This window comes from Plectropomus leopardus, chromosome 5 (genome assembly GCF_008729295.1).
Source record: "Plectropomus leopardus isolate mb chromosome 5, YSFRI_Pleo_2.0, whole genome shotgun sequence".
In the NCBI taxonomy this organism is placed as follows: Eukaryota; Metazoa; Chordata; class Actinopteri; order Perciformes; family Serranidae; genus Plectropomus; species Plectropomus leopardus.
In genome coordinates, this window is record NC_056467.1 from 22,530,377 (window position 1) to 22,558,337 (window position 27,961).

At 37.7% G+C, this 27,961-nt stretch overlaps 2 protein-coding genes across 7 annotated transcripts; one reads left to right on the forward strand and one right to left on the reverse strand.

Annotated features, from left to right (window-relative positions):
• Nucleotides 1–24,256, reverse strand: dixdc1a (DIX domain containing 1a). Of its 5 annotated transcripts, none has more exons than XM_042486735.1 (17): nt 24,173–24,256; nt 22,278–22,351; nt 13,380–13,558; nt 9,065–9,222; nt 8,806–8,951; nt 6,178–6,267; nt 5,876–5,929; nt 5,730–5,780; nt 5,364–5,468; nt 5,191–5,244; nt 4,999–5,088; nt 3,827–3,904; nt 2,646–2,807; nt 2,369–2,435; nt 2,062–2,170; nt 1,721–1,829; nt 1–1,496 (listed from the first exon to the last, which is right to left on the reverse strand). In XM_042486735.1, exons 3-17 carry the CDS (start codon nt 13,400–13,402, stop codon nt 1,413–1,415), a joined length of 1,380 nt encoding a protein of 459 aa, XP_042342669.1. In that variant the 5' UTR covers nt 13,403–13,558; nt 22,278–22,351; nt 24,173–24,256; the 3' UTR covers nt 1–1,412. The 5 variants fall into 5 exon arrangements, with proteins under 5 accessions (XP_042342669.1, XP_042342665.1, XP_042342666.1 ...); XM_042486731.1 differs by having other exon boundaries at nt 4,999–5,091; XM_042486732.1 differs by having other exon boundaries at nt 4,999–5,091; nt 24,162–24,211.
• Nucleotides 23,841–27,919, forward strand: nkapd1 (NKAP domain containing 1). 2 transcript variants are annotated; one of them, XM_042486736.1, is made up of 6 exons: nt 23,841–23,910; nt 24,189–24,265; nt 24,921–25,009; nt 25,157–25,279; nt 25,536–25,589; nt 26,905–27,918. In XM_042486736.1, the coding sequence occupies exons 2-6, from the start codon at nt 24,197–24,199 to the stop codon at nt 27,362–27,364; spliced, it is 795 nt and encodes a 264-aa protein (XP_042342670.1). In that variant the 5' UTR covers nt 23,841–23,910; nt 24,189–24,196; the 3' UTR covers nt 27,365–27,918. The 2 variants fall into 2 exon arrangements, with proteins under 2 accessions (XP_042342670.1, XP_042342671.1); XM_042486737.1 differs by lacking the exon at nt 23,841–23,910 and having other exon boundaries at nt 24,193–24,265; nt 26,905–27,919.
• The last annotated feature ends 42 nt before the right edge of the window (nt 27,920–27,961 follow it).

A 27,961-nucleotide genomic window follows, 5' to 3' on the forward strand; every position in this document is an offset into this window, starting at 1 on the left:
ATCCATGCAATAATTAATTTTATTAAAACGTTAAAATTGATGCAGAACAACAACATCACTATTTGGCAATCTGGAACGTGTGAAAAATGTCAGTAAACACTTTTATTTTAAGGTTTGCATATTATGCACTGGTTACAGCTTTTTAGAGCATAGCTAATGTCATTCATTGTTAATCCAACAACGTTCTTTCATATTTAAGTTTCAAGTATCCTATTACTGACCATTTTTGGGTAGTGTTATATATTACTATGACCCGCAAACAATGTCCAATATCCATCCCTTCAAAAGAAAAGTGGTACCAAAATGTCAAGTCAAATTCTTCATATTAAACATTCACTTTTAAAACATGGTTTTGTATCGAAATGGTGTTAGATCCATTGGTCCCAGTTAATTGTATTACAGCATATCTCTATTATAGGGAAACACCCCAGGTGAATACTGCAAAAATGTGACTAGTAAATATCACCATAAAACTTCTCTAGATGATAACTTGTAGTAAGACATTTTTTTGTGTGTGGGTGTGTTACAAGTTTTCTGAATTATTATGTTTAAATATGCAAATAATGCATTATCTTTAAATATTCACTTATATGCATACATTTCCAAAACAGATATCTGAACATTAGATAAAGCCAGGCCCAAAATTTTTGACTTTCTTTGTTGTTGTCATGTTAGAGTCAAAGTTTTTTCAGCCACAGTTTCGGTTATATATATATATGTTGATCCCTTCAAAAATTTTGAAAATACTATCAATACTCATCAGCCATTAAAAAAATCGTTTTTTTGCCATATTTTTAGGAATAAAATGTTACATAAACCAGGCAATAAATGCTTTATGAACAACCCTCGCTGTAAAAACGTTAATAATATAGATAGGAATGACATTAGAAAGTTTGGTGTATGTCAGTGTTACTGAAGTTGAGATTTTTGGCTTAGAGTATGAGAAAAAAAACTCCCTTTGAGAATATGGCTTTTAAAGATAAGTACAATTCCATACATTTGACCAAAAATAAGACAGTGGGGTAAAAATTTAAAAATGTAACTAATGTATATTACCATGAAACTTCCCCAGTTGATTACTTATGTTAAGACAATTATTGTAATGTTGGATTAGATTTTTTGGAAATGTATGTGTAATTATGCAAATGAGGCATTGTCTAATTAAATATGTGCTTTTACATAAAATTTCAGAACATAAGTCTGAACTTAAATAACCAACTCAATGTGTATTTTGGTATTTTCTTTCCATTAGTTGCAAAGACAAGGTATCCCAAAATCTCAAAATTGACCACTGCATGAAAAAGTATGTTTTCACCTGGGGTGTTTCACCTTTTGGCATCACAAGTCTTTTCAGAATCCTGGTCCAGTGGGAACAACTGAGGTTTGTAGTGGTGATCTGTGGTTTTTGGGTTCTACCTCCTCTCTCCGTGATCCTCTTCCACCCACGCTACAATCTTCCCCTCCCAGCCAGGCACGACTGCTCCATCCTGGAATACCTGAACAGCATACATCCAGCATTTACATATCTAAGAGATACTTGCAACTATAACGCACAAAGGTCTGGGTAGAAAGCGAAAATGTCTCCTCAGTCCTCCTGCAGTGTTTTGAAATATAGCACAGCCACAGCTATTATTAGCATATCTCACTCCCTAACTGCCTTTTCGTATTCACCTGCTGATGTGAAAAGAAGTAGGGGCAATAATTTTACTCCCACACCTACCTCCTCTTTCACTGTGCCAAACTCTGGGTCAAGGGCCTTAAAGTGGTATCTGAAACTGCCTTGTCTGTCTACGGCGGCCTTGAAGTCTCGCAGTGTCACCTCACCCAGCCTGTAAGGGTGAGCTGTTAGTGATGATCTATGCACACATACACCCACATACACATTTTTCTAAGATAAACATTTAACCAGCACAGATACTACAGCATGTATTTACAGCTCAGGTCATACCTGAATTAAGACATGAGTCCTCAGTGTGCAGCTCTTCACAAACAGCTGCTTAAAGTGAATGCATGATACAGGGAGGTAGCAAAAAATGTTATGTGAAGTGTGTTTATTTTCACCTTTTTGGGATGTTAATCAGAAATGGAGTGAGTGAGCGATCAGTGAAGTAGAGCACTTTAGTGGAGACGGCAGTGTCCAGGCCCGGGCTGCTGTGTGAGTGCGCCATTTCTGGAAATAAATACCAAAACAACAAACACTGTTTTTAACAAGTGGAGTCTAAAATTGCTTAAGCTTCACAGCCAATAAATGTCCTCTCCATACATAGCAGTAGTGTAATTGAACGGCTCAATTTGATTTAACAGCCAGTGTTGAGATGTTGCAGAGGGTGGCACATCCTAAGCAAAACAAGGATTTTGTTTGTCTCACTTGAGCTCTGCGGCCAGGAGTCACGGTCTGTCGAGTTGGCTCTGCGTCCTGGTGATTTAAATTCCTCCTAGAAGAAGAACCAATTACTCATGGTAAACAGTTGAATGCCATTTGTTGTTGACTCACACATCAGGTGACAGATGTGTTGCTACTTCTTAAGATTTACTCTGAAATGCTGTGTGTGTGTGTGTGTGTGTGTGTGTGTGTGAGTGAGAGAGAGAGAGAGAGAGAGAGAGAGAGAGAGAGAGAGAGAGAGAGAAAGAGAAACAGTGTGTACCCCTCTGTCCTGTCTGCGCTGACTGTCCAAAGTGTGCAATCGGTCCATGAGGCTGGACACGCCCTGCTCCAAGGTGTCCAGAGTGTGATGTTGGGGGTCATGGCCAGAAAAGCTGTCCCTCAGACTACGCAGTGCCTCCCTCACCAGCTGCAGCTCTTCCCCCTATGACAAACGGCTTCTTGATTGTCAAACAACCTCTATAAATTTTGCTTTTAATATTAAGACAAGAAGTATGGAAGCCCATTTTAACCAAGAGAAAATGTATAAAAAGTTACATTTGTGGTAAAATTATGCAATGTCAAACTAAAAATTGACTCCCTGATTTAAAGTTCAGACTTATTTCACTTTAGTGTCTCGGAAGTATGAATTTGTAATTCAAAGTTTTTGAATTAACATCTCATGATTTCTGACTTATCTCATAACTCTGACAAAGTATCTTATAGCTTTTTGACTCTGTGCCTCAAAATTTTCAATACAGTATATTATAATTTCAACTAAGTCAAGATTTTGAATTATTTTCTTACAATTCTGACTAACCAAGAGTAACTTTATTTTTTTTGTCATGCATAACTTGTAAATAATATTCTTTTTCCTACCAGAAAAGAACTTCCATACAATAAGTCACCAAAATACGACAATAAACAGCAATTGTTGGTATTGATTAAAGGTCCCATATGATGCTCATTTTCAGATTCATACTTGTATTTTGGGTTTCTACTAGAACATGATTATGTGCTTCAATGTTCAAGAAACACTTTGCCTTATACTATCTGCCTAAATATACCTCTCTTCACCCTCTTTCTGAGATGCTAAGTTTTAACACTTTTCTCCTTCAGCCCCCCCTCCTAAAAAAGCACAGTTGTCTCTGACTGGTCAGCATTTCCAGGTCTTCCACTTCTGCATGCTAGGCGTCTCTGCACCGTCACTGCAGCATGAAAATGGCTGTATGACACTGTAGTGGTATCTTCAACCTATTTGTGACATCGCAACTTTACTGAAGTCCTGACGGCTTATTTAAAGGCACAGTAAATAAATATGGACTTTGTGCATTTCTCTGTGGACTGAGCAATTTTATACATTCACAGTACTTACGTAGCACATGTGCCTGCTTTATGATATAAAAGTTGACACAGAATCAGTCTTTTCACTATATTACAGAAAAAAATAAAAAGGGTACGCACTGGTGCACTGTGTTGGAATACTGCAGGAGATGTCGACACCACTGAGTTACTGTAACCTCCACTTTCACTCCTGAATGACTGCAAAATGGACAAAGATACATAAAAATGAGGCTGCAGCTATCCTATAATAATGTAAATATAAACAAAATGCCATTAAAGAACAAAATCTGTGTAGCCAAAGCCTGATTAAGTTTATTTCTCTATGCACTAAGCCTCTATTGTTGTCCAAAACCAATTTAAAATACATCTGTGAGCCCCTGTTGCACTAAATGTTTCTTTTTTACAATGAGCATAAGCATATTGTAGGTTATTTTTAAGAAAATCCCTCATACACCATCCTGCTGCTGTAAATACTCACCAAATGTGTATTAATGCGCAACTGAAAATAGTCCTGAACAAATGCACTTTTTACTTCTGTTTAAGTAATGTTTGTTAAAAACTACAGTGGCCAGCTATTTAAGGATATTGTTGAGATGGCTCAAAAAATATATATGCTTTTTAAACATATTCAGTAGATTTAACAGACTTAGCGGTGAGTTCAAGAATACAGAATACAAGCAACTTCTTTTGGTAAAATGTACTTTTATCACAGAGTTTGTGATTAGAATTGGTGTTAGTAGTTTTATTCTTATTCAGTTAATGTCTTTTGTTGTCTGATTCAATTTTATATTTGATTTTAAAATTTGTTGATTTCAATTACCTGTCTTGTGTGAATTCATTTATGCAAAACATTCTCTACCCCAACTCATCGTCAAATACTGACGCTTGGTCAAAGGCCCATCACATCAAAATATGATGTACTAGGTTCCCCTCCTGCATCAGTTTTGGACGTTCACGGACAGCATGTCAATTTCTGCCAGTTACATGCAAAAAGTGTTGTTAAAAAATAAACCTAGAGTGTAGGTAAAAACTTCATTTTTAGGTTTACTTAGTTAGGTAACAAAAAGAACATAGTTAGGTTTCGAAAAATAAATAATGGTTTGGATTAAAATAAGTATGCTTGTTACTAAAGATAAGATAAGATAATAATCTTGTGCAAAAAGACAAACAAAAAAATTACCTTGGGGCTTTTGGGGCTATAAATAAATATTATCATTATTATTATTATTATTTTGCATGCTTTTCATATTCAAAGGTAAATTGTTTAAACACTTGAAACATATAATCCCTACCCGTCCGAGGCCAACTTCATGTGCTTTATGTTGAGCTTCATCAAGCTTTTGCTGCTGTTGCTGCAGTATTCTGTCCTTCCTCCCGAGCTGCTGCTATGGTGACAGGAAAGATGGATGATAAACAGTAAGTCTGCATATGCATATATTTGTATCCCAAAAATGCATTGAAGTATAAACAATGAAAGACAATACCTCATATTCACTGAGTAATTTGTTCCGTTCACTCAACTTTAGTTTGAGCTCCACCTGCAAACAGACATATCTGCGTGATATATGTGTTACATCACTCTCACATAAACCCACATCCACGGGTCAAGCGAGTCAAATATTTTATCGTGTCAAATGGAAATCATCACTTGTCTCACATTTTCCCCTTCCAGCTGATCTTTGGCCATGTTGCACCTCAGTAGTTCCTGCTTTAGCTGCAGCACAGCATCCTCCTGCACTGCCAGACGCTGCTGCAGAGCATCCTAATGAGAAGAGGGGGAGATCAAAGAAACGTCCAGAGGAGACCTGAATACAGATTCGCCGCATCCACCTGTCTTATCAACGGCACACACCACCATCTAAACTTTGTTATCTTTATGAAGAAACTAAATAATACACATTGTGCATGACAGAAACTGCAGAATCATCTGTTTGGCACGCCACAGGAGTGGAATACATTGAATTACATCCTTAAATCCATTTTAATTCACACACAAAGGACAAAATTTGAGTAAGAGGTTTACCTTGATGGCCTGAAGGTGGCGTGCCTCCTGTTTGTTTCTCAGAAGTTCCCTCTAAGAGCCATGAACAGAGGCATTAGAGAAAAAGGGTTCTTTGCTTGTACGACAGCTCATCTATATTAAAACCTAATTACATTTAGTAACTGTACCTTGAGATCAAGGGCTTCCTCCATGCTTTGGTCCAGACGACTGCGGATTAGAACCTTCAAAGGGAGAGGGTACGAGCAGCATAATTAGAGAATGGAAAAATGTCAAAACGTATGAGCAGGCAGTGTGCCTGCATGACAGCGGCCTAGCAGATCAGAGAGATTCAATTGTGCTCTACTGTAGCCACTCTCAGGAGCAGTGATGGCTGCAAACATCATCACAACAGAAGGGCTGACACTGACACTTCACACAGAGTGGTGAGCAAGTGTTGGTTTCTCGAGTTAGCTGATAGAGGGCACTGTACCAGCTGCTGTTCAGCGTTAGCCCGGTTATCTCCAAAGCTCACAGATCCATCTTGGTCCTCCTCGGGGAGGGAGCCGTGAAGCAGCAATGCCTGAGGACAAAAATAATGCACATACATACAGATACACCTTGAGTGAAGGCCTGTAGGCAGTCATAATTAAATAAACATGGCAGAGAAGCCTGATTTATTTCTGCATTTGTATTTGTAAATACAGCAGTTTGGAATTTTATACTTGGCTGCACAACAAGGTTCCCATTTCAGCTGATAAAGACGATGAATTTAACTGGATTAAACCGTATCAAATTGAAATATTATTGAAAAGCCCGGAGGATTACACACAGACTTCCGCCTCTCACCTGCTCTAACCTATATACACAGTGCATAGTAGCATACACAAACATATTCAAATATAACACAAAAACTGTGCCTTGATAATCAGACTGAATAATGAAAATTATTGAAGGGTTAAGCAATGAGCTTATCAAAATAGCTTCTTTTAATGCATAAATACTGATAACCAATTAATTTTTCTTATAATTTATGTCATTATTTTTTGTTGTATTGCAGTTAGTTAAGTTTTATATCAATTACCGGAAAACAAGGGTCATGGTACACCTTTTTTTCCAGTTTCTTTTGTTTTCTTACATGTACATAGATGTAGATTTCAGGGGGGACACAGAGGACATGCCCCCACAATATTTAGAACATGTGCATTTGCCTCCCTCCATAAAAACATTAAAGTAGCAGAGGACTCTTACTTGATCGAATTAACATTTATACCATATACTGATGCCCATAAGGTAAGGTCCCCATATTAGTGCTTAAAAATTAACCAGAATACTGGAAATTAAGTGTTGATGCTCAAAGATTTCCGACAGGCACCCTAAACATACATACATATGTGTCCCCCCAAATGTTGAAACAAAATCTACACCATGGTGCATGTACAATTACATATGTCCATATAAATCTGTAAATGAAGCTGCTGTATTTTGTTTTTACTTAAATTATTTGAATTATTGAACAAATATTAGATATGAGTGGTGATTCTGAGGTCTGTAACCAGGCTACGAAAACTCAAATCTAGAAAAAAAAATGTTTCTTACTAATTTGAAACCTGGGAAGACAAATATAGAAAGACAGAACTGGTCAGCTTCTCATAAACATTGCATTAAACATGCACATGTATTATAAATAAGAGTGGAAAGGAAGGGTTTTATTGTGCAATACACTTACACATCTATCTTTAAATAACACCGACAGTATGTAGCACCAACATGACAAAATATAGATTGTCATGTTAGTGGTGCATTGTCATTTTTGCAAAATATAAGGCCAGTTTATCACCTATTATTTTACATATATACTGTATGGTGAAAATGTGGACAATATACGGTAATAATAAAGACACCATATATTTTTATCTAAAACTTTTTATCCATAAGCAGCAGAACAACTGTGTACAGGTTAAGTGGGTTGTAATACTTTTGCAACAAATGCACTAAATGCTACAACAGTAGAAGATTTGATTACCATATACTTAACCTGAAAGCCCCAGCTATCATGTAATTCTTTTACAATAAAAGCACAGATTTTGCAATATTTTGCAAATATTCCTGATATTAAACATTAGAGGCATCTGACCCAGTGGCAGTTCTTTCTATATGTAACACAGGCTGGCTTTTGTGACACTCGCAAAAACAAAATTGAACATAAGTGTATGCGTATGCATGTTTATTTGTAAGCACGTGTCAGTCAATTTAAGTATTGCATTATCGGTGTGAATGTGTGTGGGTATGTGTACTTTGGTATATGTTTATATGTTATGGTAGTTGTTTGGGGGAATTAGATAACATGCCAATGGTGGGTCGGGTTTTGTGACCATGGTGAGCTGGTAATGTATGTGTGCACCCTGCTCTATGTTGTTGACATTGTTTGGCTTGATAGGAAATAAATAAATACATTTTTAAATTTTTTTAAATGAAATGAAAAGGCAAAAGCCATCTGGGATGCAGCACAATAAAATAAATAAGAAGATTCAATTTGCCAATTTGAACATATTGTAATCTATTATTGTTTGTTACCAGTTGTTATTGTTTTTAGCTGTGTTCTTTATTTGTGATAATTACACAATAGATTTTGTTATTGTTATTAATAAATATAATAATAATAAGTAGAAGAAGAAGAAAAAGAAGAAGAAGAGTGCTAGGTCTGGCATTGATCTGGCCATGGGTTCAATCATCACATAAGTTATTTTGCATACACTTGGACCAGCTGTATATTGATTTTACAGTGAAAAAAATTGAGATTAAATTGTTAGCCTGACCAGGGATGTAACGTGTCCTTTCTCAGCCAAATGTTTCAACAAAGAAATCATGTTCATTTGTTTCTTTATTATCTGAATGTACCTTTATTATTTTATTCATATTCTCTCACATGTATTTAATCCATCTGAACTGCTGGAAAACGCTGTAGGTGTGAGAAGAAGATCAAAATCTCACTGTGTGCTGCATCTGCAGTCTGTGTGCCTTCTGTTACTGCATTTCTATTAAAAGTGCAGTTGTTTGTTTTTCAAGTGTGTCATCACCAGGCAGTTTGTTTTTCAAGTGTGTCATCACCAGGACTTACCTGTAGGCGGAACACCATCCTCCTGGCCTCCTGCATCTCCTTCTCCAGCTGCTCCTGGTGGGCGTCCAGCTGTTCCTCCCAAGACTTCTCTTCCTCCTGCACATCATGCCCAAGGGAGGGACACAATCCACACAGAGACACATCCTCTGAAAGGAAGAGAGGTACAGGGGATATGAGGCAAGGGAACGATTTTTTTCCCTTTGTAGCGATTCACTGCATCGTATCTTGCTCTACAAGAGTTGATGTGCAGCCAACCAACCTGTGACAGATTTCTTCTCTGTCAGCTCGGATTTGTCATCCCGAAGTTCCCCCTGGTCCTCAGACTGATCATGGAGTGTTTCTTCTTTAGGGGTGTCAGCGGACTGGGTGATAACATACTCCTCTTTGGGGGAGTGAGCGGGGCTGGCTGAGCTGAGACTGAAACAGATGGTGGGCACAGGCAGGAATGAGTGTGTGTGTTTGCATCTCTGCCAAATGAACGACAATAAATAAACCTAGCGACATAAAATGGAGATATACGCTTTAATAACTCCCCAAAGAGCATAAAAATGTGAGTTAATTGCATCTGGGCTAAATATTTTAAACCAGATCTGTTTTTTAAACATGCAATGCCCATAGGAATACAGTGTATCACACACTCTTTAACAAATAATAAAATAATAAAAACACACAACAGAACAGGACTGAAACCTGTTCAGAAAATACACAGCAGGAACAGGAATGCACCCAACACTGTCATCTTTCCCACAGGAAATTCTTCACATAGTTTTCTCCCCCTTTGGCCATAATTTCAAAACATGATGCTTATATGGTTTCTGAGTAGCTGGTTTTCTTGCAGCTTGTTTGAATATGTGTTTTGTGTTTTCTGAGAGCATCTCCAGCCGCCTAAGGTTCAGGCCGGCTGTCATCTTCACTCTGCTGTGTTTGTAGAAACAGGACACAGCTACTGTGACCTGTAACCTATGGCATTATGCATGGTCCTTTAGCATGGGATTCCTTCTTTTTTCCCCTCTGCATCTGGCCTGTGTCTGTGGAAACAGACCTAAACTCTATGCTTAAGAAAGAAAAAAGATGCATCGCAATTCATCACCCTGCTCCTGAGGCCAAAAACTCAGACAGAAAAAAAAAATAACTGTGGACCTAACTGTGGGATAAAAACTGTGTTTAGAAACCAAAGAATGCCCTGGGGGATTGCATTTGCACAGTTTAACATGTTCTTCCCATATGCAGAGAGATTTAGATTGCAGCCGATGAGATTTTCTGCTTATCTAATAGCATTACTCAGCGCAAGCTAATATCCCAACAGACAGTAAACAGTTGTATTATCTGTCACATTTGAGTTCACACTGTCTCTTAAGAGAATAATTGTGCACATGTTCCTGTGACTGCTTACCATTATGCACACCTAAGTTCTATCTCTTAGACACCAAACAAACTGGAAACAAGGGTCTGCGGCCATGCTAGCAGCATTTTGAGGCTGTACTAAAGGGTACCTTTGACCTACATGCTCAGGTCATTATGCTTAATGCTTAACATTGCAATGCTTACATGTTGATCTTTAGCAGGTAAAAAGTATACCGTGTTCATCATCTTAGTCCAGTATGCTGACATTTAGTGTTTAGTGCTTATTAGCACTAAACACAATGTACAACTAAAGCTGATGTGAATGTTTTGCAGGTATTTGGTTGACATGATAATGCTGCTATGGAAAGTTAAGGGATTGTCAAGTTAATATAATGAATCCAGAAGGGGGTAATGAATATTTGTACCACATATACACTAAAAACCACAACCTCACGGTGGCCCTGTAGGGAAAGTCAGAGGGTCACCAAAATGATTGAGTCATTGTCTGGACAACATGGATATCTGTAATATACTTCAATAGCACTCTCAAGGTGGAGCCAAAGGGGGCCATGGCTCCCCTGATACAATTACAGGCCCCCCATCACTTACCCCTCCCCTGGGGCAAATAACTGGGGGACAGAACTACTGTCTTTAAGGGCCCTGAAGCACCAAGGCAATGTCGGTCAATGTTGGGCCATCAGCGTCTGTCGCCCTAGTTTTTTCCTGTGTGTCCTTCATTGTCAGCTTTTTTTGTCTGACTTGATATATTGAATCAGCATTGGAGACGTTATAGCCCATTGGTGAACTAAATCACTCTGATTGGCAGCTCAGCTCAGCGCACAAGAAGAGAAACGGAAGTGAGTAATGTTAGACAGCACATCATTGCATCTCGCTGGTTTAGGAGCTGAAATTACTGCAATCACTCAGGTGTTGTGTTCCCATCAATGCTGATCAAAGCTGGAGGCGACAAAAACCCGTGTCTACTGCAGAAATATTTGACCCGGGTGTGAATGCCGTTTGTACGCATTACCACTGCATTAAAAAGCCATATGTTAGTGGGTATTAGTGCGTTATTTGTGTAGTGGGAATGAGGCTTAAGGCATCCATTGGTATCAGCTATGTTGGCATAGCTAGTTGAGAAACGGGCTAAATATCGCTTCAAAGCTCTGGCCAGACAACAACTAGCATAGCCTTTCTCAGAGGGGTTCCTTAAACTCATGAGGTGAGAGTTTAAGGAACCCCTCTAAATGAAAATGGGTTCTTTTCCCACGAGTCACCCCTAAATTAGCATGTTTCCAGTAAATGTTTTATTTCTGACAACAAACGTACACCCTTAAATTAAAGGTATATATTTGTCTTTTTAAGGAGGAGGACAACTATCCTATTTGAAGAGCCATCAATCACCTAACATGTATAGATACAGTAGATAACACATTAAATCAGGATTTTTGTAGAACTCAAATGTGAACTATACTGGTACTTCCAGTATACATCAGATAATTCAGTAGGGTTATTTGTAAAATAAGAAACCAAAGTTTATGAGTATGCAATTTCTTAACTCTCCATAGTGTAACAGTTTTCTGCTAGCTAATATAATATAATGGCATAACACAATTCCTGAAATACAGTTGTGGCTTTTGGTTTTGTTGTGCCACCCAAAATTTTTCAGTGGCCCATCTGGCCACCCCAATGAAAATTTTCTGGGGGCGCCACCGTTTCATGGTAATTTCTCACATAGTTGATGACATATTTCAGATTGGACCAAAGTGGAGGAAAACGCAATAATCCAATATAGTTTCCTTCTGCCAGCATGCAAATGAAAATCTCATTTAAATTTTAAATTTGGAAAAGTTTATTCACATGAGAATTAGATTCACCACACAGAGAGACTTGAGATAGTTTGGTCCTCTCAGCGTCTCAGAAAGAGTAACTGCACCAGGTCACGTAAAAGCATGAACTGGGAGTCTTATCAGATGCTGCTGTGATTATCCCTAAGTGTTTCTGCAGAGAGGATCAAAGCAGCTGCCTTCGACTAATCTTGTCATTGCAGACGATGACATTAGCAAGATACCCTCTATCATTGTCTCAAGCTGCAGCAGTTCAATAAACTAACAGATTCATTTCTGATACTCACTGCTGTCTGTTGCACCAAAAGAACACACATGCAGATAGATCTGAAACATATGAGTTAAGCCAAAGATTAAGCGTTTGGATTTGCAAGAGATGAGCCTCAGTCAGTGCAACAGATTAACATAATTTGATCAGCAATAGTAGAAAGTTACTAAATACATTTACCCCAGTACTGTGCTGAAGTGCAATATTGAGATACTTTATTTCTCGTTAATGCTACATTATACTTCTGCTTTACTACATGTCAGAGGAAAATATTGAACTTTTTACTGAACTTTTACTATATTATGTTAAAAACACAATAATCTTATAAAATACAATGCCTTGTTAAAGATTAAACCAGAAACTCCCAAACACTGTTAAACTTCCTAAAGAAATACTTTTTTGCGAGCTTTTGGTAGCTAGACCTTCATCAGGCAAAACAATAACCACGTATTTTTTAAGTGCATTTTTTAATAATTTATTTTTTTAAACAGATGCTACCAATTCTTTTGGGATTTTACAATGCAACTTTAAAAAATATAATACAGAGTGGATATGTAATTTCTTGGTGTAAAAAATCGAAGCATTAACCAGCAGGAGATAATTTGAAAGGACTAGGCCTAGTTCAACACAGTAGCCCATAGTTAGCTTGTTTGTTAACAAATCTAAGCTTTTTAAGATTTGTTTGCAGTCTAAAAGTGAGCCTTAATGTGGAAAAATAGACAGCGTGTACTTGTTGTCTAGATATAATTTAATATGTTTAATCTTCATCTGAATCATGAAATGGACGAGCTGGTAATGGAAGTGAGACAGTGGTTGCTAGGCAATAGCAGCTCAGCTCACAGTGGCAGGGACACACCCACACCTACTGCACTGTAAACACTGAGAACAATGACCTGGACAGTTAGGGTGTCTAAGTCACATTGTTATGGTAAAATGCATTACTAACACTAACCCATGAGACCAACAAGCTGATCAAGACTATTAATTTAATGTATTTTCTCCAGAATTTAGGCCTGATATGTTGTATATCTGTACTACTGATGCAGCCAGCAGACAAAAATAGCAGCTTGGTTTGACAGAGAGTGAAAATAATAATTTTTAAAAACAGCACTTACCATTTCATCTGTTTGGCTCCCATGCTGGTGTTTACAGGCTTAACCTCCCATACAGTCGTTGCCCCGCATCTGGGTGATGCTCTGCCTCTCAGTCAGGACCATAGCCCAAACACAGCCGGAGACAGCAGGGAGGGGAGCAGCCCTGAAAGCAGCAACCAGAGGCGTCTCCACGTCGCACACTGTGTTCAATCAGAAATAACAGCACGTTCAAATCCTCTCCAGCAGCATATTCCTAAAACATAAAGCTCCAAATCCTAATCAAAAGCCCTGAATCCTTCGACTAAATCATACCAAGGCTGAGTCCTATAGCTGGCAGAGAGTGACAGAGAGAGACAGAGGGAGAGAGGGATTGGTGCTCAGCAAGACCAGCGACTGAAGTCTGCCTGGTTTCTCATTGCACTCGCCTTGTGCTTGAGCTCACCCGCTCCCATTCACGAACACAATGTTTTTTGTTCCTTGCAGACAAGAACTGATGCAGCTCTTGTGCATCTTTTACACCCTTTTTTCACGGCCGGTCTTTTTTGCGTTTATTCCCTCTGCACTCCCTCCCTCCTTCCCCTCTTTTTCTTCTGCTCGGTCGCACTGGCTTTGTATCAGTCCTTCCTTCTTTCAGTGAGCGAGGATGTCAGACATGGCTCTGTCTGGGTGTGTTTACCCTCCCCCTCTCCTTCATTCCTCCTCTCTCCTTTGCTCACTGCTCTCTCCTTTCACAAGGAGGAGGAGGAGGAGGGAGATTTTCTCCTTTTCTCTCCTTTTCTTTTTCTTTTTGTGGACTGTATGTCACTGCAGCTAAAATGAGACGTGAATCGACAAAGAGACATGAAAATGTAGTTGTTGTTTTCTTTGCCAAATCACCGGCTTGCGTAACAAAAACATAACAAGCAAGCCAGAACATGTGATGATATACTTAAACAGCAAGAAGTACAGAGTTACTTGGATATTAGCAGACAAAAAATGCTATTTATAGAATGCAAAGATTAGCATACAATTACAGCTATTTTCACATTTTTCAGACAGTAATCAACAGCATTTTAACTAAAAAAAAAAAGTTAGATAGAGAATGCCCTGAAACCTTAGAGCTATCAGATTGAACCAAACTGTAAAATGTGTCAGATTTATCATTTGAGCAGCAGGAAACAGAAACAAAAGGTTTTGGGTTTTTTTTTTTTAATGATGTGCCGCTCAGTTTTAAGTCATGTTTAAAAACCACTTGGGCTGAGCACACTGTCATTTAGCTGTTAGAAATGTTGCTGTTGTCATCAGTAAGCATGTTAAATAGGTCTCTGTGTGGCAGCTTGCAGTTCTGCCCAGAACAAAATGACAGTCTTAAAATTTGCATGAGCTCCATCAACACATGCTTAAATGAGGTACTTTACTGTAGAGCAATGTTGCAGAGGCATGAAAGTGACCACCAGCATTAGATTTACCCTGTGTACTAGATCAAACAGCAGAGGCAAGAGTGGTTTTTACTACTCCTCACATTAGTGTCAGTATTCAACAGATGATAGGACACAAGTAGTTCAAAACCAAAACCAGGCAGCCTTGTCTGAAGAAAATAATTTTCTATAAACTTTAAAAAGATTTACACTGAGGACACTGATAATTAATAGGAACAATAGGAAAAATGAAGTCTGTCTGTCTACTACTCTATTTTGTCAGTGTACTTAGAGAACTTAGAGCTCAACGTAAATACTAACATTTTAATTGTCATATCATTAAAAACAATATCTTTGGTAGCTCAAACACAACATCTAATTCCAGTATTTATGATCTAGAATAGGGCCAGACTAGGTCCATGCAGCCCTGTCTCCTGAAAATATATTTTTATAAAACTAATTTGAAACTGCAAATTTGTTTAAACACAACAAGAAGAGGAAATATTGCATAGTGAAAACAAATTTCAAGTGTTTTCGGCCAAACTAGGTAATCTAGCAATACAGTGTCCACTTGTAGTCACAACAGAATTATTAATGTTATTTCATATTAATAATTTTATTTAATTCTATTAACTTTTTTATTAATATTGAACTTCAATAGAAAGGCCAGTGCACACCTTCAAATATTATGTGGACAGGTGCATAGGAGAAAAAACACTTGCAGGTAAAAGAAGAGGGGTCCTGCACAGTGTCCTGTACTTGCAAAAAAACAATATTATTAAATAATCAGTAAGATGTTTTGGTCCCAATTAATTTTGAACCTAAATCACAATCTTTCTTTAACCATGACCAAAGTGCTTTTGTTGTCTAGACCTAAAAGACAAAGGCTCTGGACACACACCCGAAATTCAAGTGTCAAGGTCCTGCTCTTTGTACACTTGCCATCCTCTCTCCTTATCTTTGAACATAAGCCAGGCAGTGATTACGCTGCCACAAGGATGTAATCAAGAAAGCAGTTTAGTAACATACAAATGTAATTTCTAGGCAACAGAGTTGAACAGTGGAATAGTTGTAACAGCACCACTTTCATAAGGAAGGGATGACCCTTGAGCTGTGTAATAAATTTATTCCTGACCTTGCATGAAATTTATTCTTTGGACGAAGTCTGTCTTTTGAGTAGTAGGCAGACTGATACAGTTCATGTGAGAATCATGTAACTTCTGTAAGATTAGCAAGAAGTCTCTTGGGTAAAACGCGAGGCATTTCATCTTTGCTCATTTCAAACCACCATGCAGCAACAGCTCGCTAAACACTCGCTGACAGGCGTGGATGGTTTTAACAGATTTCACAACAAGTATCACAACAAATCATAATGACTACTAAACACATTTTCTCTATATTGCTACTTTTTTCAGCATGCCAAGAGAGTTGGTGAGAAAAACTGACAGGTGCACAAAGTGAGGCAGGGAAAGACAGCAAGGTCTGTCCCCAAGCCATGTGACACTGAGCAGATACTGCAAAAATAGCTGTCCTGTGTGGGTTAGCACAGCAATCTAAAAGTCTTCAATTTGCAACAGGCACATATCTTAATTGACTGAGTCAGTAGACCTGCATTGTGAACTCACTACACATGGGGTACTAAGCATCTGACATAGTTGGAGAAGTTAGAAACATTGCTTTTTGTAGTGGACATGTAAGGATACTTTGTGCCAAAATTTGAGAGCTCCAAAACAAACATTCAGCAAGTTACAGGTGCTGAGACAGAAAGAGCTACAACCACACCAGATCTTCCCTTCAATAAAAAAAAACTATTATACACTACAATGAAATATTAAAAAATATGAAAGGGTTTTGTTAAAGATATACTCTGCAGGGTTTTCCTAAAACAAATGGAAAGACTCATACAGAAGTAATCCCTCTCAATTATTGCTTATGACGTGTGTGGTGGTGTATTTTTCTGCACAAACTCTGCCTCCTGCCTGCATTCTCCATGTTAAGTACTATCTTATTTTTGTTCATAACTCTTATAGGCGTGTACTCCCGCAGTGCTCAGGTGAGGTCGGGGGCCATCTGATACCCCTTTTCGACCCAAATTAGCATGTGTATGCAGGGATTTTAAACACCAGTAAACCAACTAAAAATAGGCTATAGACTGCTTTCCCACTGCTAATAGACTAGAGCTGCACACACAGCTCTGCAGTAGATTAGTATGCCTTTCTGTATGTGTGTGGTTTTTTTTGGTTTGTTTTGGTGCGTCACGTTCAGCGTCACAGACAGGTCAGAAAATAGGTACAGTAGAGACTAGCATGGATGGAGGCCCGTGAAAAATTAATGGTGGTTACTTCTTTTTATATTTCATATTTGTATTCAGTCTCTCTTTCAAACTCCGTGCAAACTAATTTGGATCAATGTTTGAGCGCTGCTTGGGCGGAGAAAGTCAGTAGTTTGTGACGGTGTGTCATTACATCTTGAAAAAAACGTAAATATAGCAAGGCACACAGCCAAAGCAGAGTAAATCTGGGGTTGGTGTTTATCTTCACTGGCGAGTGTGTTTACAAACAGTAACTGACAATCCTGCATAGTATACTTTTAATTGTAAATTACAAATTCTTACACGTTTGGATCTTATCATAATATTATTCAGTACTTTTATAATCATCACATAAATTAACAATCCTCACTCCAAGCTCATTGAGAGGCACTTAATAGGTTAAACTGGCTCTCGTGATCTTTACATTTTGAATATGTTACACCTTGCTGCTCAATAATCTGGTTTCAGAACAAATTTGGGTAGAAGTTTGCAAAATTGCAAACAGCAGCACACAAGGAAAGTTTGCTTTTTTCTGTGAAGGCTACAACAAAAATCTCCCACCAGGCAAGTAAATCAAAGTGATATGCACATCCATCTATTTGATGGAAGAATCAAATGGCAAATTCAAAGTATCTCCATCCGACACCAGAGAACAAACACTGTTGTTCGCAAGAATAGTGGGCAGAAGGAGCTGCTGGTCGAGATCAGTTTGGCAAATTCAGTAGCTTCTTCAAAACCTTTCCAGAAACAGCCTTCATAAAGTTTCCACTGTTTTTTGTGAGCTCATTTCTATTCTTTGAATGTTTTTGCTCGAATATTAAAAAGACAAGGACAAACTCGAGTACAGGACCGGCAGATGATGATTTGGCAGACCAAGATGTGACTAAGGGAACTGGGGGGAAACAAAGTGTTTCTTGAACAGATAATATTCTAGTTATGCATGGATGATATATGAGGAGTGACTTTGCTGTTCAAAGTGTGGCGGGAAAGTCATTCCACCACTGGGGAGGCAAGAAGGAGGTGAGAAGAAAGCCGGTTTGCCGCAGGGACAGTGTGCAGTCGGCGAATTTGTAAATCAAATGAGCTGCTAAAATAGGACAGATTGTTTGCGTGGTCACCGTGGATTCTGATTGTAAATTATTATTATGCCCGCCGTGAAATAAGAGTTACCCATCTCTTTTATATCAGTGACCTTCAAACAGATATGCATGAAACACCGTGGGCTGATAAGATTTTGTCCCTGAAAATCCCATCTATTTTTGTTGTCAAATACAATTTAGAGAAAAAGTCTGTAGCTATTTAGGTTTATTGTTCAGGAGATAGCACTGGAGACAGTAAATGATCAATCCTTTTCATTATAAATCAGCTGGTGTTCAAAATGTGTGTGCCTTATATATCTGCCATAGTAAACTATTTTTTTCTAAAATTATCTAAAAATCATCAAGCATTTAGAGCTCATACCTCTGCCAAAGCTTTTTAAAGCTGTTTAATTCAATTAAGTAGCTTTTTTGGTGAAAGGGAACATAACACATATGTTCAAAAATGCCGTAATCTTAAAGGGTAATTTTGGTGTTGTTTAAACTAGACCCTCTTTCCCATGTTTTTGTGTCTAAGTGACTAATTGGAACAACAAATTCATCCAGTATTGTGGAGACTGCTGCATCGGCAAAAAAGGGCTGCAATGTAATCACTTGGGGCATTTGTTCACCATCAATTTAAGTCCACTAAAAGTTCCTGTTTTGTGCCCCTCACAGGCTCAAACTGGTATTTCAAGTGTCAACATATGACAACAATGACAACATAATGGGAAGGATCCCCACAGAGACAGACTATATCTACAAAAGTAAGATCCTTTTCATTTGACCAGAGACAGCCCCAAAACACCTACTGTTAAACACACCAGACTCCATTTGAATAAGCAGCAATTTTAATATTGTAAAACACACTTTATTCAAAGCAGACAGAAATAAAATTAAACTCACAGAAACTGTCTTGTTTTTTTTTCCACTGTTCTAGCAATCACCGGCACTGGCTCAAAATAAAACCTAATTCACCCAGTTAGATGTGAAAATATAGTGCCTCTATTCACACTTACTGTTTATTTAAAAAAAAAAAAGAAAAAGAAATGAATCTTACTCTAAATGTCTTTCTTTGCAGAAATCTTTTCCACAATGTTGTCTGACATGTAGAATAACAATCTGAGCCTGTCAATAGCAAGAAGGAGCACTAATAGTGGACGTAAATTGACAGTGAATTGACGGTGCTGTGAGTGTTTACATTGCAGCCTTTTTCACAGCTGGCAGCTGCAACACTCTTACTCAATACTCAACAATTTTTTTAAAAAATGAAGAAATGTAGAAAATATGGGAAAATGGGATCTGGGTTGCAAAATGCAATCCTGGATCCAGTTAGATTCAGGTATGAACACAAATACTTCCACCAAATTTCACTGAAATCTGCTGAAAAGTTGTTGTCCTATATCTTGTTTATTAATTACGTATTCACAAACAACAAATAAATATAACTGAAAAATATACCTCCAAAAGTCATGGCAGTAGTGGAGGTTTTCAGATCTGTAAAAATAGCAATACAAGTCCTGCATTCAAACCCTGACATATAAAAAAAGTGTAAGAGCAATTTCAGGAAATGTACTGAAACTAAAAGTATGCATGCATCTGAAAGGCCCTCTTCAGTTTTACATTCACAGAAAAGGGAACATCTGACATGAAGTAAAAGCACCTCAAGATTACAGTACTTGGGTGAATGTGGTGTATTACTTTCAATTATTAATAAATGGACTCTTCTGCGGATTTAATTTAAATTTACTGTTGTTACAGTAAATATCAACCATTGTTTTCGATAGGACAGTTCTCAGTGGCCCACAGTTGTGCGTTAAATGACTTTGACACAACTGCGTCACATCTGTTTTAATTCATCTGAATCAACAAAGACTAAGCACCCTTCTTTGGTTACATTTGAACCACTGATCTATTTTGAGAGAAAATAATGAAAATATTTCTTCTTACAAAGGAGACATTTCCTAGTTCAACAGTCGTCTATGATTTGTGTTAAAAATCGTCCGCGGTGACTGGTGTCACAGGTTACAGAAGCTTCAGTGAGCATTAAGCGTCATAAAAAACAAAACACAGATACACTGCTGAGGAGAAACAAACAAAACTTCAAAAGGTCTAGCTTTCCAGTAAAAACACACCTGTTTCTGTCAGTGTGATGTTTTGGCTTAAGCAGTAGTCCAATGAAATGCCTGTAGCCTACTTCAAAGTCAACTTCTCCTATTTAAAACATTAATTATATATTCACTATAACTGTGGCGTAAGGCTGACAGGCGTTTATCTCGAATAAGGTCTAATATACATACATAATATAATTTAAAATGAGATGAAAGTTAAATTCCCAGCGGGTGATATTGGGAGCATATAATCATCTTCACTCAGTGATAATATGGAGCAACTTCATACATGTAGCCTAGTATACTATTTATTACCTCTAATTAGGCTACCACTTAATTGAGCAGCACTTACTCATCATCATACTATGCCTTTAAAATATTGGTTTGGATAACTGCCAGGGTATTTTAAATAGGCTGAGGCCTAATTGGTTTTAACAAAGTGATTCATCTGCTCGTATATATGTGCATATATTATCAGAACTGTTGATCACCACGTGGATGGCTGATGTTGCAGATAGGTTCTGCTGTTTGTAGCATCCCATGTGCAAGGCCTCTACATTAGTGGAACTGGGTTGCACAGAGTGTAGCTACTTTTAGATGTAGTTTGTTTTTATTTAGGTCAGAAATAGGTCATGCTAAGTCACATGCTCAGTACTTCCCAAACATGCATTTTCACAAACAAAAAGCTGAGTACTGGATTCTTGAACTGAAGAAAGCATAGATACATTTCACTTTAAGTTCAGTTTCAAAGGTTTTAAGCGGAAAAAATCATGTGTTTGGAAAGTGCAAAGTATACAAGTTGATGAATGAGACTTATGTTATAGACTTATGTTATATAGGATTATGTTATACGAGTTGTGTACGAATTTGTTAAGTATTTTTGCTGTTATTTAACATGGTTCCCAATCAATAAATCAACATGTTTGCTGTGGGCATGCAAGAAAAACAAAGTTGTCTTCACAAAGCCAGGGTAACATGGAATGACTAAGTGAAACACATTTCATGAGTGAAGCTCCTTTTAACTCTTTTCCCGAGTATTTTTATGAAGTTGTCAGCAAGAGCCAGCATTTTGGTCATATTTACTAACCTTTCAAGACCTCCAGATTATTTTGTGTTTTGAACATATAAACAGTGAATACATGAAGATAAATAACAGATCTTCAGCTTTCATACACAAAATAAAAGATTTTATTCTAGCTTCTACAGCACATTAGTGGTCCTCTCCTCCCGTCACCCTGGGACCTTGGATCGTCTTGTTCATTTGTTTTTGGACGTGGAAATGTTGTTTTACTGCACAAAATTCGTAACAGTGTCCCCTACACTATAACAGTGAAAACATTGATTGACGGGAAATCTCACCAATGGCGGGGAAGCATTTCGTTCTTAAATGGTGGAGAATCTTGTTAATAGCGGGAAAAGAGTTAAGGGTGGAGAAATAAAATATGGAAAAATAAATTCAAATTAGCCCTAGATTTACCCGCTGTAATATAAGAGTGATGTAGGCTACACAATAATCCTTCTATACTCGTAATGTAATTTTCTAGCCTAATATATAATACTGTGAAACTCTGCAAAACGAGTACTTTTGGTACCATAAGTAGGCCTTTATTCTGATTCTGTTGCTTGTAAAATATGCTGAGTACTTTTTCCACTACTGGCTAAATGGGAATTATATACCTGTAGTCAGAGTGAAGTTGTCAGCTTTGCACATATTCATAACAGTGGAAACCAAGGTTATTTTGTGATGCATTTGTGTTCAGCCTGTTGCTACAATAGCTAACAAGATGCAAATTATGATGGTACACTACTTTATAGTTTTCACTTCTTATTTCATCTGATGACCGTTGTCTCAATCAATACATTAACTGTAGTGGGCTTTTTCCTTACTTAAGCCAACAGATAGCTAACCTAATGCCATATGCGAAGCAGAAAACTTCAAAACTCAATCACAAGAACAAGACTTTAGATTATAAAGTCGTTTTGATGAACTTGGAGCAAACAGAAGGGTATCGTACTGTACTTACTATCGAGCAGGAATGAGCAACATGGTCTTCCTTCTTTTGCTGTTTGCCACCACTTTGGTCTGCTCTGGTTCAGTCTGCCAATAGTAAGAGAAGAAAACCGATTGTTTTTATGATTTTTTGCTTCTTACATGTTTGAGTTTCTTCATCAGTCAAAAGTTGTTCTAGTTTTTTGTTGTGTGCCCAGGGTACTGTGCTCTCCCATTAAATATTCTTCAAATAACTCATGAGGAGACCTTTTAAACTTTCAACATGTTCTTTGTTCCTGGTGATGTATTTCCCTATGGATCAAACATTGTGTATATTTACGTGGTGAATATGTTGAAATCACCCACCTACAACTTAAAGCCTACTGATGTTATACTCTCTGAAACCTAAAGCCCTGAGATTTTGAGGGCAGGACAAGTTAACTGAATCTATACATGGTTATCTCCACAGTGGATAAACAGATTTTTACTGCTAATTTTAGGATTTTTAACTGCATTTGAAACATCAATCTCCAATCGTGCATTTACAATTTGAATTAGCTAGCCTATGTCAATCTGTTACAATGTAAGTTATGCTAAGAGACATAGGACCATGGGACCATAGGGATGACCCTAAAATTAGCTGAAGCTGCAAAACTGGAGCTCAACCTCTCAGCACGAGCATCCACATCACTGTGAGCCATTTAAACGTTGTTGATATAGAATATAATATTACTTATTGATGGCTAAAATTGTGGCTTGGTATGTATGAAATATCAAGAGCAAAAGTTAATTTTTGATTTGGCTACCAAGTGTTATTTGCTCCTTAACCAGATTGTGGTGAGTTTGTGTCATTAAAAATGTATCATTTTAGTGATGAATGAAATTAGCAGCATTCTGCATATTTCAGCAACAGAAACCTTCAAAATGTCAATGTGTTTAGCTCTTTAAGGACTTTATGCTTGTAATAAACGTTTTTGTACCTCTTCTACTTTTTAAAATATTACAGGCTTTTTGTTCATCATACCATCTAATGGCAATGAGATGAATACAAAGCATTTTTTTCTTTTTTTTCCCTTTTAGACGTGTCATTTTAATTTCCAGCTTTGATAGTACTAGTTTAGCTTCCAACTCTTCTAGCAGTGTATTTTACATCTTACCTTCTTTTGGTAGGCTAATGAAGTTAAGACTAAGAATTCAGTCTTAAACATTTTAACATGCAGCTTTAATAGTATTACACTTCAGCTTCCAACTTTCTAGTAAAGTATATCAACTTTTCAAGTTTAGCCTCTAATTTGCCAGCCATAGGCTACGATTTCCAGGTTTTTCAGCAACTTAGTGCATATGCATTTTGTTATTACCATATTTGTGGTAGCAATGCTGTCCGATTTCAGCTGTCAGTACTCACGCACCTTTTCTGCAGGAAATACATTTTCTACTTTAATTCAAAAACCGGTATGCCTTAATGTACCTCTGCAGCGCTGAATATCTACCAGCTGGGACTGTACAGCCTCCCAGGGTGATTGACGGACCATTGGCCCAATCACAGTTAAGTGTTATCATTGTCCAATGACGTAGGGAGTACGACAACGTTACGTACCTCAGGAAGGCGGAAGTACCGGTGGACCCCCGTGTGTTGTTCTCCTCGAATGCTACTTGTTTTTAAAGAGGTACATTTTGTACACATTAACGTGATAACGGTGAAAGCGTAGCAATTGTAGTTGATGTAGATTTAAACAGCCTCATTATTGCTGCCTGAATCATAAAACTGTACCTAAAATATGCAACGGTGTTAGCTAGCGAGCTAGGCTAACAGGAGCTGTTCAGTGTAACTGTTGTCTTACAGCTGTCGTGTAGAAGAAGATGGTCTTTTTGCACTTTTACCTCTAAAGTTCATTTACCAACTAATAGTTTCGCTTACCAATGACTTACCTCTGTCTCATGTCAGGTGTCATCATGTCGAAGCAGCCGCTGGGGAAGACGTTGTTGAGGAATGTAATCCGCCACACAGACGCTCACAACAAGGTGCGTTTGCGTGTCAATGGGGAAACTGGGAGACATGCCCGCCCAGTTCATTTGGTACACGCCCAGTTTAAACTAATACAGAATAATACAACGGGTTTACAGAAAAATCCTCTGTTCGATTTTGTTGAAGCTTTTATTTAAAAAGGGACAATGCAAATTAAAAAATACACAAGGTGTAAAAATGACACAATCAGCCAGGAGGCTATTTTTCATCTTAATGATCATTTTGAAGTTTGTGGTGCTGTTGACTTGTTTACTCCTGAAGTATAACCTAGCTTTATGAAAATGACTACTGACAACATCTGAAGCACAATAATCTCTATCGTCATTGTACATCATTACAGCTGACTAATACTTTATAAAGTCATAGCGTTTTTTGGACCTAAAGCTCTTTATGATACACTAATCCAGTTCAAGCCCTCGTTACACATGTCATTGACTTACCATACGAATGACAATTACTGATATTTCGCAGCCTTTGCAGGTTCACAAGCTGAATGTTTCACACATTAATTTGCTGCTTTTTTACTTTACCTGTAGTTTAAGTAATTTATATAATCTCTGTAAATATTTGAATCCTGTAAGGCATTAACATTGTATATGTAATAGTGTATGGGCAGTCTTTAATGTACTCACTCTTGTTGACCCGCTGCAGATCCAGGAGGAGATGGAGATGTGGAAAATGCGGGACTGGGAGGTTCACGGGGCCCACCGTAAACATTTATCAGATGCAAAGAGTCTGAGGTAGGAACAGTGAATGCCTCAATTTAATTTGAGCCACCTCAACACAAGAGATAACCAAAGGTCATTTGGGAGTATGTGTCATAATGTCGCTCTCAGTTTAGAAAGCTGTTACTGTTGTATGATTTATTGATGATGGCTGTTTTCCAGTGGGCAAATGCACTGCGATCGAGTGTCAAATCAGCCCAGAGAGCGAGTCTCAGAACATGATGATAGAGGGGCCCGATACTGGAGTCGCAAACTGGATGAATTTGAGGCCAATGATCCTGATAGGTAAAATTGAATACTAATTCTTCACGTACTGTGAATATGTTTTTTGGGGTTTTTTTTATTGTTGTTGTTGTTGTTGTTTTTTTACTTTTCACTTATTGGGAAATTTCTTGGGAAAATCTCAGAGGGACTCATTTCTGAAAGAAGAAAGTGAATTTGTTTCCTTATTTGTATTCTGTACAGTGCACATTTATCTAATTTCAATGAAAAGGAGTCAGACAAGATTGATGAATTTTCATCTCATGTGCTCACATCTCAGGTGGGGACATAGTGGCTTCAGGGAGCTCTATCCTGAGGAGTTTGAAAGTGACAGGTGAGCAAAAATGCAGCACTGCATCAGATAAACAAATGAAAAGAACTGAGCTATGACTCAAATTTTAAAGAAGCATTCTAGAGACTCGTGAGAAAGAGATTTAAACAATAATTGTCGTTGTCTGACATCAACAAACAACCATCATTTAATGTAATTAAACCCAAATTTAACGGATGTAGTGTTATATTGTCAATACACAGTATTCAGTCTTCAAACAAACAACGCTGTAATCAGCTTAATGACATGAACACTCGCAGGTCATTCACCTGGGAATCTTTCGCACATCTGTCATTCATGCTGAATGTCAACGCGGCATTACTGTAGAGACTAGCTGCTGGGTGAACACCATGCAGCATTTTTTTAAGCAGGCTGTCTAACAAAACATTTCGGTCTCCAAGCCAAAGCCAAGATAACCCTGATGACCTCATGGAGGGTTTTTTTTAGATTTTATAAAGCCCCTCCAGAGTCTCAGTAGAGATTTTATAACCGTTTTCACGAGCCGAGTAGTACTCTTTACGACAAGTAAACTGATCTTGATGTGTGAAATAGTTGGATTGTACCTATAAAGTATTTTATTATACTACAGAGTTCCCAGGGTAATGGAAAAACCTGGAAAAGTCATGGAATTCCATAATCACATTGTCAAGGCCTGGAAAACTCATGGAAGTAGTAAATATCATTGAATGTTTGGGGAAAAATCATGGAAACGTGTTGTGTGTGAAATAAATTTAAAATATTTTTTGTCTCCTTTTTTAAGATTTTGGCTTTTGTTTTTCTTGCAAAAGATATTTTTTGAAACAAAAAATTTTGAAGAATTAAAAAAAAAAAATTATGAAAAAGAAAATGGGATTGGAAGGCATGTTTTTATTAAAACGTTTTTGCGAATTTTTTCTTCTTTTTTAAAAAAAGATTTGGCAATTTTTCTACAAAACCTTAAGATTTAGGCTGCTTTTCTGTTTGTTTATTTTTGCTTACATTTTTGAAAGGCAGGTTTTCTTTAAAAAATTGCCAAAATGACCATTTATCAAGCAAGAAACTGTAAAATCTGAGTTTATTGTTGGATTTCCAACTTCTGGTGGTCCTGGAACACTTTATGTGGGACACTGAAATTGTGTTTGAACAGAGTTTGAATGTGATATGTTTAAAAAATGCTGGGCAAGGGAAAAATTATTTTGGTTTATTATAGTTAATAGTTTGGGGTCCTTTAAAGTTGTGGAAAAGTTTACAAATTTTTAAAGTGAATATGTGTGTGAACCCTGAACCTACTATACCTGTCTAACCTACATGTATTTTGTTCAATCTGTCTTTTTTATAGTGAAAAAAACAGTGCCAGAAAGAAGATTGGCCGCCACAAAAGGAAAAAGTTCAAGTCTGACACAGAAGCCAGCTTATCAAAACGTTCAAAAAAATCCTCTCGGAAGAAGAAAAAGAAAAAGAAAAAGAAAGATGAGGGGGAAAAGCGCAAGAAAGCAGAGTTCTCGAGCAGCAACAGCAGCAGCGATGAAAGCAATGCTACCAAAGATAAGCAGCAGAGGAAAAGGATCAAGAGTCCACATAAAAGCAAGAAAATTGCAAAAGCTAGAGGGAGACACGAGGACAGCAGCTCAGAGGACAGTGATGATGAAGGAGAAAGAGAGAGACGTACTCAGAGACGCAAAAAGCGAAAACAAGACTCCCACAAAGACTCAGACTCAGGGCCAAACTCCAAAAAGAAGACCAGGAAAAACTGGAAAGCAGCAGGTGAGGAGAGCTCAGATGATAGTTCCAGAGCCTGAGGTTGAAAGACACAAACAGACACAGAGCTCAGCTAACGACCAGGAAAACTACTGTAGACTCCTTTGTTCGCCTTAACTTCACAGAGCTTTTCTCTGCAGGGACATTCTGTATTGTACTTTGTTAGACATCAACAAACCTGTGCTGTCGGCACTCTGTGGGCGTTCTGTATAGCAATACCTCATCCACCTCTGCAGTGGTTTGAAGCACACTGTAGCATGAAGAGTGAAGGTGGGGTATCCACACCGGCCTCATTAAGAATTCTGTCGGCTGCAGGCTCATTGATTGATCATTGACTCTGGCCTCAGACTGTCTGCCTCACATGGAGACCTGTCCTGAGTGTTTTTTATAGCAATTTTTTATTTGAGAGGACAGAAAAAAATATGCAATTTCCTCATCACATATGACAGAATGTGCTTTTATCCATTTTTTTTAGTTTTGTAATTTTTGATATTTGTAAGTAGCACACTGTCAAGATGAAAAATAAACATCTATTTTGTTGTTTTTCTTTTTTTAAAAAAACTTTGTTATTTTAAAATGTCGAATAAACAAGTTTAGTATTCTTACTGAACGAATAAAGCCAATCAAGTACTGTATGT